Below are 15,150 nucleotides of genomic sequence, written 5' to 3'. Positions count from 1 at the left end.
AACATCCTGCTAATGACACAGATGAAGAACACAATGTTGAAATGAAGCAAACGTCACAGCTCAACAATGTCCAAGCGAAACACCTCACCAACAGAGGGCAAAGCTTGATGTTTTCAGTAAAAACATTGTCTAACAAGAGGTATTTTCTTGGAATAAAAATAATAGGACTCATATGCCAGCGATATGGCTAAGATATGGTATTACCAGTGTCTTCTTACGAAAGCCAGTGGGGCAGCAACACAAATGGGTCCACGTCCTCTCCACTGGGTAATTCTTGAGAATTAGCTGACACCTCTCCAAGTTCACAAATATAGTAAAACTTCTATGGAGTCTTCAGGTTGTTTTTTGTCCTGAAGACCACACACAGCAATTAAAATATAAAACACAAAGCTGGGATCCTCCTCTTTTATCCTAAACACCGTGTTAGTTTTTAGCTGCCTCATGTATAGCTTGTTTCCACTGAAAAACCTTTGTGCATTGCCAAAGACAATATGTGCTATCTTATTCCTTTGAAGTCCTGCATCCAGTTCCAGGGTGGCGTGCCTTTATGGTGTTATTTTCATGTTGTTTCTGTTGGCCCCAGTTTCTGCTCACTGCCTAAGCTGAGAGGAACGATATCAAAAGTAACCACAGACAAACATTTGTATACATAGCATTTATTGTATTTATTAAATAATGAAAGAGGAAACCTCTGACTCTGATTTTACTTATAGATGTCTTAGGAACTCTCTTTAGCCACTGACATCATGCTGTTTCACACTCAGCAATGGACTATGCAAGCCAAATTCACACAGAACAGAGCTAGAGTTCTAGAACACAATACCAAATCTTTTTAAACTTCCTCATCTGTGTAGATAGTTTGACTTAAATATTGCACTAAATTTCTAAAGATTCAATGGGCATTCCACACATATGACTGCATGAAATTGACAAAGACTGTCATTCAGTGGTGACATGCCTCTGTTCTTGAGTAAAGGGGAATATTAAGTTCCTCCTCATAAAAGATCCTAATGAATGAACATGATGTGTGTGTGTGTTTATCCAGTGGTTTTACTTGAGAGATGTTTAGAGCTCATCAGTCTCTCCATCGAAAGGAACGGTTTCCAGCTGCACAGTGATATGACCTGTGTCCCCACTTCCCACCCAGCCAATTGGCGTACGGTTGAAAGAAGGTCGGGATGCAATATCATGCTGGTAAACTACAGGGGGCTCTGGTTCTTCTGGAGCAGCGTCAAATTCTGGCAGCTGAAATGTCATCAACTTTGACGCCTTCTCATAGCCACCGAATGGCATGGCAGACCTAGAACAGAAAGACAACATTTATAAGGGCCCTTCAAAATGAAATATCCTCAAAATACAATGGACTTTCACTTTTGTTAATTTAAAATAGCTGCCTGTCATTTGAGCTTATGGAGTTAAGTGGAGATGAAGGACTTTTTTCTATTAGAATGAAATGAAAATTGCTAAACAAAATGTTGAAATTAACATTCAACATTGTAACAGGAAGATGAAAAACTGTGTAAACAAGCAAAAGATTAATAAACTACACAAGCTAAGTAATAACAAAAAGGAGCTAGCAAAGACATAGTCAAAGAAAGAAAGTGAAAAAGATGTGGAATGTGGCTTCAAAGATAAGATGCTAGACAAAACATTGTAGTTGAGACATAGGTTCATAAATACAAGAGGCTAGGCAGCAAGAGGCACGAGTAAACAGCAGCAAAGATAACAGTGAAAAGTGCTTAGAGGCTGTCTAAGTATCAGAGTCATAAGTTCAAATGAACTCTGGTCACAGCTGCCATCTCTTAGCAAAGGTAAACAAGAAACAGGGCATTGGATGTTGACAAGGGCAGGACACAGCAATTCAGCAATGATTCAGCCTTTTAATGCTCATGATAATGTTTGTCCTTGGGTCTCCTATATTCTTTTTCCACCATCAGGCTGTACCAAGCAGGAGTCCTTTGTTCTTTTACCAGTAGGACACTGCTCTGCATTAAGTTCTGGCTGCATGCATTTTGGGTATAGATAATAGAAATACTCAAACAAGAAAACAGACAAGGATAAAATATTATCAAAATGACCCTGTAAAAATGATTGTGTGTTCCCTTGTTTGTATATTAATAGAATTTTTACTTTGGATTATTCTAGGTAAAATGGGTTGGAAGTCAACAGCTCTGTCTAATCAGTAGAGAAATTGTTCTATTAAAAAGTGCTTTTGTATTTTGATTGTCCATATGTAAAAACCCAAGGTTATATGTTGCCTGTTAGAACAAAGGAATTTAAACAAACTGATCGCTCATTAAATCATTCGTTCAATAGCTTTGATCTGTTCCTTGTATTAGCTGCACTTCCTGTCTAAGGTGAGTTGACATCTAAGCAATTAACATGGACCTCAGTGCACCATGTAATGCATATGTCTCTGCTATATTTCATTTGGTATGTACAAGCAGTGTGAATGTTTGTGATGTGCCATCTATTGGAATAACAAATGTAATGCATTTTATTACTAATAACGTTTATAACATTCTTTTGGAATGACAGAGACCTAGCAACCAGACTGACATAATAACACTTATCCTTTTATTAAGATGGATTTATGCAAAGTTTTGGAGCCTAATCTTAAAAGTTTGAAAAACAGAAGATGTGCTATACCCAAAACTTTGCTTTTTAGCTGCAGGAGTATTTCAGCTGAAGACTGCAGACAGGTCCGGGATATTCCAACCATCTATGAGTCATAAACTGCCTGTTGCACCCCATGGCATAATTACACTAATGCTGAACTGCACCCATGGGCGGCATAGTGGCGCAGTGGCAGTAAGGAGACCGGGGTTTGCTTCCTAGGTCCTCCCTCCGTGTCTGCATGGGTTTCCTCCGGGTGCTCCGGTTTCCTCCCACAGTCTAAAGACATGCAGGTTAGGTGCATTGGCGATCCTAAATTGTACCTACTGTGTTCTTGGTGTGTGTGTGTGTGTGTCCTGCAGTGGGCTGGTGCCCTGCCTGGGGTTTGTTTCTGCCTTGCACCCTGTGTTGGCTGGGATTGGCTCCAGCAGACCCCTGTGACCCTATGTTAGAATATAGCGGGTTGGATAATGACTGACTGAACTGCACCCAGTTCCACAATAGCAGGCAATGGCAATTGGAAGTAAAGCAGGAGAAAATGAGAGTGTTGTAGACTGCATAATGTACACATAAAGGTTCCATTCCATGATGATTTGCATGAATAGTAATAAGTATTGCCCAAATATGCAGTTCCTATGTGATACAGGTGTTTGTTGGTCATGTTATGGCCTGGTGGGATGTATAGAATTTTAATTCTATGTAGCAAAACTGCATTGATGCTCATCTGTATCATGGAGCTATGAAGGCTGCAGGCTTCTTGGTAAGAATATTAACATACACAGTGCAGTTGCGTTTATTTGAATTATAGAGGGGAAAAAAAGTTTTTTTCTCTTTTCAGCCTCAGCTAAAAAAACCTTCATCTCAGCATTTGAAAAGTTATTTTTTCTTTCTCCAACTGGAAAATTTTTGCATAATGTATACCCATATTTATCACCATCTTTGTAAAGAAACTGTTTATGGGTATACATTTATGCTAATTGAGTAATAACAACAATGTGCTGGGTATTTAAGATTGATTGAGGTTCATCAACCTACATATGTGGTGGTGATCAAAGGTGGGTTCAACTCAGCATTTGTGCATCTAGCATGAAATTTTAGTAGGATTGTCTTTTACAAGCAAGCATACTTATAAATGTACAGACATTTCAAGAAAGAGCCCCATTGCCAGTACCAGTCTTATGCACCATTTCTTTGCTATTCCTTTTATCCAAGAGGCAGAGAAAATAGTATAGCCAATGCACCTATAAAAAATGCTTGTATGTGGCTGTCTTGGCTGTTCAATAAGGGATGTACACATCTGTCCATGATTTTTGAACGGAACTGATTTTTCACTCTAATATGAACATGCCTGTCAACAACATCAGCACTGCTGTTCCATGACAGCCATTCACATTCAATCTAATCAGTTTTAAACTGACTTCATTAGCCAGAAGTGCATTAAAAGACATGTACATTTCTCTGTTTGAATATAAACAAGATCATTCGTTTCCTCTTCACAAAAAGCAAGTAAAACTTCTCTCATCATTAAAATTTCTAAGGTAACAAGAGTTTTTATTGCATTAATAAAATAACTTCAAATCATCTGTCTTTGAGCACAAGTCCCTCTTTTATGATGCCAGAGCCTGAGTTTAAAGCTGATTGGTTGAAGGTGAATGTCAGTTCAGGAACAGCAAAAAGCCGACAACATTGGGTCATCCATCAAGCTCTTTTACTCTTTGTAATTCACATTTTGTTTTTGTTGTTCTCCTGGAATTTAGAATTTAAAATTTTTTTTAACTGCATTCAGGATGTAACTAATTGTGCGCATAATCCATAAATTAGTTCTAGTGTTTTTGCCAAGTATGATAGACAATGTACAAAATAATGGTTGATAGACTGATTAATTATTAAATTATCTAACAGATTTCATATCACTATAAATATCAGGGCATCCCTCCTCACAGTGCATTCTCTCAAATTTTGCGTTCTGAAATATAAAGCCATTAAGATCACACTTCACATCCAACCCATCCTTTGTTCATTCTCATTTCATTTGCTAAATGGCTCAAAGCTGTTAGATGCATGAATATAACATTCTGGCTTTAGAGTTATGTACACCAATCTGATGAATATTTGTAACTGTGATTACGGGTAAATACACTGTTTGTGGAGTGTAGAAGAGTAATTATTACTGGGATCCTATTATTTTTGCAAGCTTCAAATCACTTTTTTGCAAAGTAATAATAAAGTATGGATTCATCTCACTATCTTGTATGGGTATCATTTTTACTTCATCATTTATCAACAATTTTATTATAATGTAGAGTCACAGGTGGCCAAATTCTTTTCCTACAGCACTAAGTGCAAATGAGCAACCAGTGCTGGACAGGATGCCACAGCTTCACATCCGCAGCCTAACTCATTGGGCCAATTCAGGGATTCCGATTAACCTAACAAAATCAGTTCTGGCATTCAGGAGAAAATAGAGCACTGGAACAAAACCAGTATATTATCTTGCAAGGAACATGGTGGGGTAAAAGCACAATAAATGGCACAATAAAACCGAGTTTAAATCGTGTGCACATCTTCTCCATTTCCAAAAGGGTTTATAAAGTTCTTCAGGTTTCCTTCCCTTCCCAAAGATATGCAAGTAATGGTAATTGGATATTCTAAAATGACTCCGTATATATGGGTGTGCGTGACCGTGCCCTGTGATGGATTGACATCATGTCCACATTGATTCCTGATTTACACACAGCATTTCTAAGAAAGGCTCTAGCTTCTGCAACTCTGTATTGGATTGAGAAAGTTTGATAACAGAAGGGTGGACAGTTTATTCCTTCCCTACTATCCCTCATCAACACTTTTGTAAAATAAAACTACTTCTTATATTTGATGTACTGCACATCATAATAGTTTAATCTAGGCAATAAAAATGATATCCAATGACGATATCTAATGTTTTTTATCCTCCCCCTCTCTTTCATATATTTTTTTCACTATGAAAGCTTTGTAGCTGAAATGATTGTTAGTCTTATAATGGTCATCCCCACATTGAATGAATCACTGGTAATGACTCACCACATTATCGTTATCAAATGTTATTACTCTGAAGTTTTCACAGGAAGTATGAATTGCAACATTAGAGCAACTTTTCTGAACATGTTAAAATTTTCTTTAAAGTTATTCCCACAATAAAAAAGTTATCATCATTAATGATTAGGACTATGAAAATATGCTATTATTTATTTATTTACTTCTTATCTATTTTATTTAATAATAACAACAGTGTGGTATGGTGGTTAGGCCTTGGGCTGCAAACCCTGAAGCTGTAGGTTCAAATCACACCACAGACACTGTGTGACCATGAGTAAGTCTCTTCACTTGCCTGTGTTAAAATTGAAAAAAGAGCAAAACATAAATGTAACTACAGGAATTATATCTCAAATGTTATAAGCCACCTTGGATAAGCTTAATAATAAGTCAATAAACATTACAACCAAGCAAAAATGAACTAATACAAGGCACTGATCTGAAATAAATGAAATTAAATTGAAACTTTTCATAGCATTTGATAATACTTATAATACACTGCTTAAAACCCTTTATTCTAATTTGGATTATTCACAGCTACACTTTAGTTGTATATGGGCACAGAATTATCATATTCTACAATCTGTACTAATCTCTACTATTCTCTGCTGTCTCCTCTGGTTCTTCTGTAGTGGTGATCTACACCACCACCACCTTATCTAGGCACCATGCAGCCACATGTAATGATGGAATGAAGGCAGGTGCCTCAGCTGTCCATGAGACCAACTTCATTAATTACTATCATAGAAAGCCAAAAAATGAAGAATTATGTTAGGTAGAATGCCCAGTGGTGGCTGGGTGGTCTTTTGGCCTTGAACCCCTGTAGTTTTTGTTTTTTCTCCAGTCTAACTGGAGTTTTTGTGTTTTTTCTGTTCTCTTAGCCATCTGATCTTACCTTTTTCTTTTGTTATTTATTTTTTAATGTTTTTGCCTATTCTTAATTATTTTTCTTGTGTAACTTTCTCTTTAATGTCTTGTAAAGCACTTTGAACTACATTTTCTCTATGAAAATGTGCTATTTAAATAAATGTTGTTGTGGTAAACTGTATATCATAGGTATTCTCCATCTCCCATTGTACACCACTTTGTTGAGATAAACTGCTAGAGGGGGGAAAGTGCTGAATATTCAACATCTTTACTGTAAAGACTATATATAACAATATAATATTAGAAATAGCTGAGCAGTCATGAACAGTACCTGTTGAAGCACTTATACTTAGGCAGATCCTGTTGAGTGCAGGGGCCTGGCATGGTGGCCCTCATGGTGGCTGTCAGCTCTGCATCCCCACGCATTGCTCTCTCCCATGGCGAAATGTATGTCTTTACAATTGTTATGTTCGTCTTTCCTGCTCCCTTCCCACCACTTGCATCACCAGTTTTCCCTGCAGGGGGAGAAAGGACAATCTTGCAAAAAACTGTTTCAGAACACACAATACTACTACTCTTCGGGAACAGTAGATGATCTGAAACCATCTAGTTTCTGAACGTCAAAATTGTTCTCCCGGGACAGTAGTTCATTTTCCCTCTATCAGCTATAAACTAAGACTCTGACATCATAAACAAGGGACTTTATATTCACAATCTTTAAACAATTTAAAAATTTATATGACAAAATAGTATATGCAGGGTTAGAGTATTTGGCATACCTGCTCATAAATGAGAAAGGAAGAGAATTTTTCATGCAATTCCTGATGAATGATGTCGGAAGCTCAGTTTAAAGCTGATTGGCTGAAGGTGGATGACTTGTCCTGGAACAACAACGTAGAGCAAACACACTCACATGCAAACACACACACACACAGGACAATTTATCATCGCCATACCATCTAAAGCAGTGGCGAAGCCAGGATTTGCAAAGGGGGTTGTGCAGGTAACAATTGGGTGGGCAAGCCATAAACTGTTTCTAAAATCAAAGACTTTTTGTTCAGTGCAGGCAAGTGCCATGTGTGCGTGTGTGTGTGTGTGGGTGTTTGTGGGTATGTGTGTGTGGGTGGGTGTGTATGTGTGTTTCCCTTAGAGATTAGAGATTGGAGTGGCTTGATTCATTGATGATAGATTGAATGTCCAGAGTGGGATTGGTCCTCCTTGGAAGTTAGTGTCTCAGTTGATTGACAATTGATCAAAGGTCCCTTTGGACTTGTATAGATCACATAAAAACATTTGGCTGGGGGTTTGGATTCTGAATGCTGGCACCCCAAATAACTTCACCTGTAACATAAACGGAATGTCTTTGCACCATGATAGTAAACTGGAGCACCCACAGACACAGGGATAACATGCAAACTCTGGAGGACCTGGGGCATGAATCTTTGCCATAAAAACCTTCATCTGTCATCATGCATATAGGTAAATAGTAAGAGCAGAAATCAAAATCCTACATCATAAAAATAATAACAAGAAAATGCATTTTGATGATCAATTGATAGTTAAAAAACAAGTCAACTGGTTTCTCTTTTTGTGCTTATGCATTGCCATGTAACAAAGAAGCACTTGATGCAAAGAATGTTACACTTTGTTTTTAATTTATGCTTAATTTTCTAAGATGACTTCTTGTATGGAAAATCAAAGTTAATATGGTTTATCCAGTTGTTGAATCCATTTTCAACACTGCTTTTTATTTTAGGTCATTTTCAAGTTGCTCAAATCTATGTGAGTCTTTTATTGATGTCATCTTGGTTTTCATTGGTGCTGTTATTTTGTGGTGCTGTTACTTTGGAATTGACATAATAATGTGCCACACATGAGGTCACTGCTGTGACAGCATAAGGATGCTCAGGGTCTTTAGGATAAAGACACTGAATTTTATGTGTGCTTTTGCTTTTCTTGTTTCTTCTAGTTAAATATTATTTTTGATGTGACCTTTGATTATCTTTTTTTGATTTCTCAAAAAGATTAGCCAGAGTTCTTGGTTATAAAGTCACCTGGGTTTTGACACACTGTTATTCTTCTGATGCCCTTATTTTCCATTGGCTCTGCAGAACAAATAGGGCTTTGTCTTTTGGCTGTTGCAAGCAGGAAAGCTGTCTCCATGTGTGACCCAGAATTGGATAAGCATTTAAGAAAATGGACTTTTCTTTTTAATTAAGGGCTGTTTAAATAGTCACACACGTGTGCTTGGGAGGCAGTGAAAGGGTTCAAATCAGGGTATTGACATGCAGACCAAGGGTTGGTGCTGAATACTAATGCCTCTTCTCTACCCTCAGGCCGTCTGAGGAGAAAACCACTTAAGTAACTCACTTGTGGCACACACAGATGACCTCATTCTACTTCCTGCCCTGCAAACACACCCTCCCTGCTTTCCCGCTATAAAGTCAATCAGTTAACTCAATCAGTCAGTCCAGTCATATGGTACTCATATCAGTCTTTGGGAACACTCAACTTCTTATTTTGTACAATGTATGGGATGGAATCCCAACTCTTTTTTGCCTTGTTTTTGTGCTTATTGCTATATATAGCACCTCCCATCTGCACTGTGCGCTAAAACAGGCAAGAATTGGTTGTCCACTGCAGGCTCACCATATAACGTGTCTGCAGCCTGTTAGTTTATGCGGGGGAAAACTGACCTCTGACCTCGGCTGTGTGCTCACTTTCTGTCTCCTCTCCTGTGCAGGAAGGCTATCTGTTCTTTTGATCTGAGAAGGGAGCAAATGCAGGGCGACATCATTGTCATTGCTTGTATGCTGCATGTGTTTAAGTGAGATCTCCTGTTGGAATAAATGATTTGAGAATGTTCCTGTCTTCACAACAATAAAGCTGATTTTTTCGGAAACCTGGACTCACCTCCTTGTCTCTTGTGCAAGTCTGTGATCCTCACGTCACAATATTAAACTAATTTTTATAAATCTGTAGTCCTGATAGTTAACAATCTCAATTAGAATAATAATAATGAAACGCAAAATAAGAAATTGGCTAAAATTTGCCAGAATTTAGAAAGTAATCCATTGCAGGACACACTAACTCAGACAGAATAAATTTAAACTTACCAGTTAACTTCATATAAGTGTTCTGGTGTGAGAAGAAAAGCTCACAACTGACGAACGCTCACATGGATATGTGGAGACAAGGTAATCCACTCCACCAGTTGTCTCTAATGCTATATTACTGTTCCATTGAACCTTCCTTTAAAAAGCTACCATCATCCCTCTATCCATTTTGTAAACAAACAATTCTCATAAAAGGTTTTGGGATGTCAGTGATAGTTCTGGATGAATTAAGGGTGAAACATCGGTTCATCATGAAGCACACCAATGCAGACATTCCTCTCTCATTCATGCAGAGCCAATTTCTCTAGCTGACCTGTCCTGCATGTCTTTTCAGATGGGGTTACAGGTTATTCAGGAGAAAGTGAACATAGACAAGTGGCAAGTGCAAAGCCTCAGAGAATGGACCAAAATTGAACCAAACTCCATGACTTTTGACAGTAAAAGGCTAACCACTGGGTTGAACATAAAGTGCTGGACACAGGGTGGGAACACACCCTGGACAGGGCACTATAACTAATTAACTCATAGGTGTCCACTTTACAAACGTAGTTTTCAGCTTTTTATTTAAACTAATAAGCTAATTTAAGGTGTTGAATGCATCCATTTTTGAACCTCCTTAATGCACTGCAGAATTACAGTGAGAGTGGACATCTTCCAGCATTATCATGTGTAAGGTAGATGACCATCCTGAATATGGCATTGGTTTCTAGAATTGAGGCAACAGCACTGGACTGGAATTGATAGAAGAGCATCCAATAGTTTAAATAACTTTATTGCATTATTTATTATACCACTGAACTCAATAAATATTGTTCAAATAATAAAAATCAGTTAACAGTAAGGCAAATAAGGCCATAATAAAACACAACAGAAAACAATAGTGAAAGCCAGAAAAGAGTGGGAAATGTGTAGGCAAGCACTCAGCTGTACTGGAGAATCTGCTGTTTTTAGATTGATGCTAATAAAAACAGAGTTTCACTTGGGACAAAAGAGGTTTGTATTTGGAACTTATCATTTATTAAAATTCAAAATGAAGTTCAATAAAAAGCACAACATTGATGGTCAAATAAGTTATCATTATGACATTTAGAAATATGTGCTTAGTTTATTGTATTCAAATTTGGGAGTGAGAGACTTCCTATTAATTTTCAAGTGGAAATACACCACCAAAATGGCAAAGGACAGGTTTAGGTTCCAAATAAAAGAGAGTGAGACGAACTGGCAGTTGATGAGTTGCTGCAGATGTCAGTATGACCTTTCAGGGCTGTTACGAGTGCTTCATTCGGTACATGTGCCTTACGCTCTGGAAGGGCATGAACCAAAATGTTTTCTCAAGATGCTAAGAGGCAAGTGACCCAACAGTTAGAAATGCTACTCTTCTGAAAGGAAAAGCAAGACCAAAGAGGAAATACCAGAAGGGGCAGCATCCCCAGGCTGCTACTGGGAACATGATCCCTCTTAGAGAATGGGCAGCTTCAGGAGCTGCCTTAGAGACCCTGGTTCAGATTTATAAAACTTGCATATTCACTAAAAGAGGCCAGAAAAGTGTGTACAGAACTTCCCAATTAACAGTCTTTAATTTAAAAGGGTTAATAAAAAATAAAAAAAAGCTGATAGGAGAACTTAAGTATATTTAGGGCAACTCTGACCTGCAATATTCCATATCACTGAGCTGTTATTATAATGTGTATTGATGTGACAAACATATTAAACCTCAAAAGTAATGCAATGTACAGATTGAACTTTAGTCCTCTTTTAAATGGGCCAGTGCTGCACATTCACACTGAAGAACTTTTTTTTTGTCAGTGTATATGGTTGACAGGTCAGGCATATCTTAGCAAAGCTTTACTCCATCATGACAGCTGTGCTGGAAGCTGTTAACTGACCAACAAGGCACTACATCCAGTTTTTGTATGGGAAGAGTAAAAACATAACATGCTTTAGCCAACATAAATAAGCAATTTGTACCAGGGTTCAGCTTTCAAAATCTAATTGGTGCAATTTACTGCACTCAAATTGCAATAAGGGCATGTAGCAAGCATCCCATTGCCTTTGTTAACTATAAGCAATGGCATTCCATTAATGTACAAGTCATCTGTCATACCAAGGTGAGACTGTCAAATGTCATGGCTCAGCAGCCTGGGTCAACCCATGATTAGTTTCTTTTGAGACAAAGTAGCTTTGTCAGACAAACCACTGATGGTACTGTACATGGCAGTTTGCTTGTTGTTAAAGTAACTGGCTGGTTCATATGGACTATATTATTCATTGAAACAGCAATTATGGCACTACATGTGCCATGTGCTCATAGCTACCTGCTGGCATCTCATGCCTACCTCCAACCCTCAGAATTCATTGGAGAGCTGCTATAATGCTGCACATGCTCATGAGTACTCAGTTGCAGAGTGCACCATAGGACTGCAGGTGGAGGTGTCTTGATGCCTCAGGTGGGAGCCTAACAGACAATTGTGATTGCTCACGTATGAGGATGATTAACACGATCTGTGTATGGTTGTTTCAGAATGGCAACCAAATGGGGTTTGAGGAGCGTCCATGTTTTTTCTAAGTTTGCAGATAAACCTTGAAACACTGTGTTAAAGACTGTTGCTTTTGATTTTTCCTGGTAAATAAATTCTTGCTGCTGCATTTTTCACTTTGAATTTTTGGTTGTGTTTTGGTTTTGATTAAGGACATTTTTTTTGTCTTTACAGTTTCTGATCTCTGGCTTTTGGTCCTTGTTTCTAATTTCTTGAATACATTCCCACATTTTTGACAGAGAGGATTTCACACCTTGGCTGATTTTTTGACTTCACATTTCTCCTGGTCCTTACTTTAAAAATGTTACTGTCTGGACAGTACAATGGTGTATTGGACTTGTTAGCTTAGGATTTTATGTAACTCATTTTTGCCTGTTTTTGCTCTTTTTTGCTTTTTTCTATTTTTTTCTATTAATCCTTTTCATTTTTAAAGATGCTTTGTTGCCCTTTTGTGCCTAAGTCAAAGTTTTTGGTCATCCTCCTCTTGTAGGGAGTTTGATATATTTTTGGGGACTTCTTTTCCCATTTTGCCAGCTGGACTTGTTTGGAGTCTGCTAATCCAGAAGCTTACAAATATAATACTAATTACAAATGCAATCACAATACTCGTCAAATACAAACAACTTAAAGTAATAACTCAAGAATTGGACTAGATCTTATCAGTACTAAAAATACCATTTAAGCATTTACAGTCTACAGTAGAATGGAAAAGGTAGTTGAACCTTTGCATTTATAAGTTATTGCTGAAGAGTGGGTTTGGAGGACTTTCAGACTGTTCCTTATTACAAAATACTTTCAGCTCATTGATATTCCTGTAATTGTTTCTATGAAAAGCTCTTTCACTTGGGCTGAAATTTTAAGCTTCATAGAGCACTACCACTATAATTCTCCTCTATTATCCCTTGGGATTAATAAAGTATCTATCTATCTATCTATCTATCTATCTATCTATCTATCTATCTATCTATCTATCTATCTATCTATCTATCTATCTATCTATCTATCTATCTATCTATCTATCTATCTCTAAAATGTCTTGATATAGTTTTGAAGTCTTAGTCCTCTCTATGATAGTTAGCTGTCCAGGACCCAAACCATAATGCTCCATCCACCATGCTTCACAGTGTACTGTAGATGGGAGCAATGAGCATTTCTGCCAATTTTGTCTCATTGAACTACAGAACATTATTCTACAAGTATTGTGGAACACCTTTGTGGTGTTGCGAAAAACTGACACATGCAACAAGTATCTTTTCGAGAGCAGTGATGTCTTCAGTTTTGTTATTCCATGAACATCATTCTTGTTTTGGATTTTACTTATAGTGTACACATGAAAATAGAGCTTGACTTGATTGCTCCGGGTCCATTTCTGTTACTTTGTAGTTTTTACCTTTTTCAGTTTTGCAAGCTGAGTGCTCAAAATGATCACTGCAGAAAGTTTACACCTAGGAAGAGTAACAACAGTACTAAATTTCCTCAATTTGTAGGTAATTTGTCTTACTGTGGATTGAAGATCCCCCAGGCCTTTAGAAATGCTTTTATAGTCGGTAGTTTATTTTTTCTAGTGCCTACAATACCATCCAGCCATTCCTGTTAATGGATAAACTGAGAGATATGCAGCTGGATGAGCTTATGGTGTCGATAATCTGTCGGGCAGACCACAGTTTGTGGGACTCAACCACTGTGTTTCTGAGATGGATGTGAGCAACACTTGAGCACCACAAGGAACAATCCTGTCTCCTCTTCTCTTTACTCTGAACACCTCTGATTATAAATGTAACACCAGGTCATGTCACTTGCAAAACTTCTCGTATGATTCTGCACTAATGGGGTGCATTGATAAGGGGGATAAGACAGAGTATTGTGCCACTCGGGTGAAGAAGCAAGTGGTTATTGACTTTTACTGTGCCAAGAGCCTCTATGTCCAGTCCCTATTTGAGAAGTGGATATTGAAGTGGTGTACTGTACTTCTACAAGTACTTGTGGCTCCACATTAATGAAAGGTTGGACTGGTCTCGTAACACAGAGGAAATATATAAATGAAACATCAGAGCAGGCTCTTTATTCCTTAGGAGACTGCAATGTGACATCCTTCACATCTTCTACAACTCTGTGGTGGCCAGTATTATTTTGTATGCTGTGGTGTGCTGGTCTAGTAACATCACTTCAAGAAAGGCCCACCGAATCAACAACTCAATTAAAATGTTGTTTCGGTTATGGGACACATTCTGGACTCCAAGGAGGTAGTAGCAAAGGAGGATTAAAACAAAAATGTGGACCATTATGAACAATACTGCACATCCTCACTCTTACACACTAGCACTGAGGACTTTCAGCCGTCGAATTATTGAGCAGAAGTTGGACTGGAAACGTTATTGTGGCTCTTTATACCAAGAGCAATACACCTGTATAATGCCTCAATGTGACTGAGAATGTGCTTTTTTATCTTTGGCCAAATCAGAAATTTCTCCTTCTTTTTAGTTATTCTGGTGTGTATTTGAGAAGTGTTATCATTGTCTGTTATAATATTAATTTATTTATTTAGATTCTGTAGAATGCTAATTTTCCCCATTAGGACAGTTAAAGTGCCATCTATCTATCTATCTATCTATCTATCTATCTATCTATCTATCTATCTATCTATCTATCTATCTATCTATCTATCTATCTATCTATCTAGTCTTTACTAGATTTATTCATCTCCACAATTCTGTAATAAGGTCCTCCGGTGTTTCTTTTCATCAGATCATGCTTCAAATGAACAGATCTTTCTTAAGAGCAAACTATCAATAACCAAGATTTGCCAGCTTTTGCTATTAGGGTGGCCTCCTCAAACCCACACATCATATCGGATATAATGGATTGGGACACCACCCTCCAGCTTTTGGACAAGTCATTAGCCTAGAGGTTCACAGCTGTTTTCCAGCCTGGACTGTGAATGT

The 15,150-nt window shown here is 37.8% G+C and overlaps 1 protein-coding gene across 1 annotated transcript in view; it reads right to left on the bottom strand.

Annotated features, from left to right (window-relative positions):
• Positions 1 to 640: 640 nt before the first annotated feature.
• The window catches only part of myoz1a (myozenin 1a), a 50,266-nt gene continuing 35,756 nt past the window's right edge, over positions 641 to 15,150 (bottom strand). Inside the window, exons 5-6 of the mRNA XM_039768293.1 lie at positions 6,887 to 7,070; positions 641 to 1,300 (exon numbers count right to left, since the gene is read on the bottom strand). Of these exons, the coding sequence (XP_039624227.1) occupies positions 1,066 to 1,300; positions 6,887 to 7,070 (419 nt within the window). The 3' untranslated portion in view covers positions 641 to 1,065. The remainder of the gene's footprint in view (positions 1,301 to 6,886; positions 7,071 to 15,150) is intronic.

Source organism: Polypterus senegalus, chromosome 1, assembly GCF_016835505.1.
Source record: "Polypterus senegalus isolate Bchr_013 chromosome 1, ASM1683550v1, whole genome shotgun sequence".
NCBI lineage: Eukaryota > Metazoa > Chordata > Cladistia > Polypteriformes > Polypteridae > Polypterus > Polypterus senegalus.
This window is presented reverse-complemented; position numbering and strand designations above follow the sequence as displayed.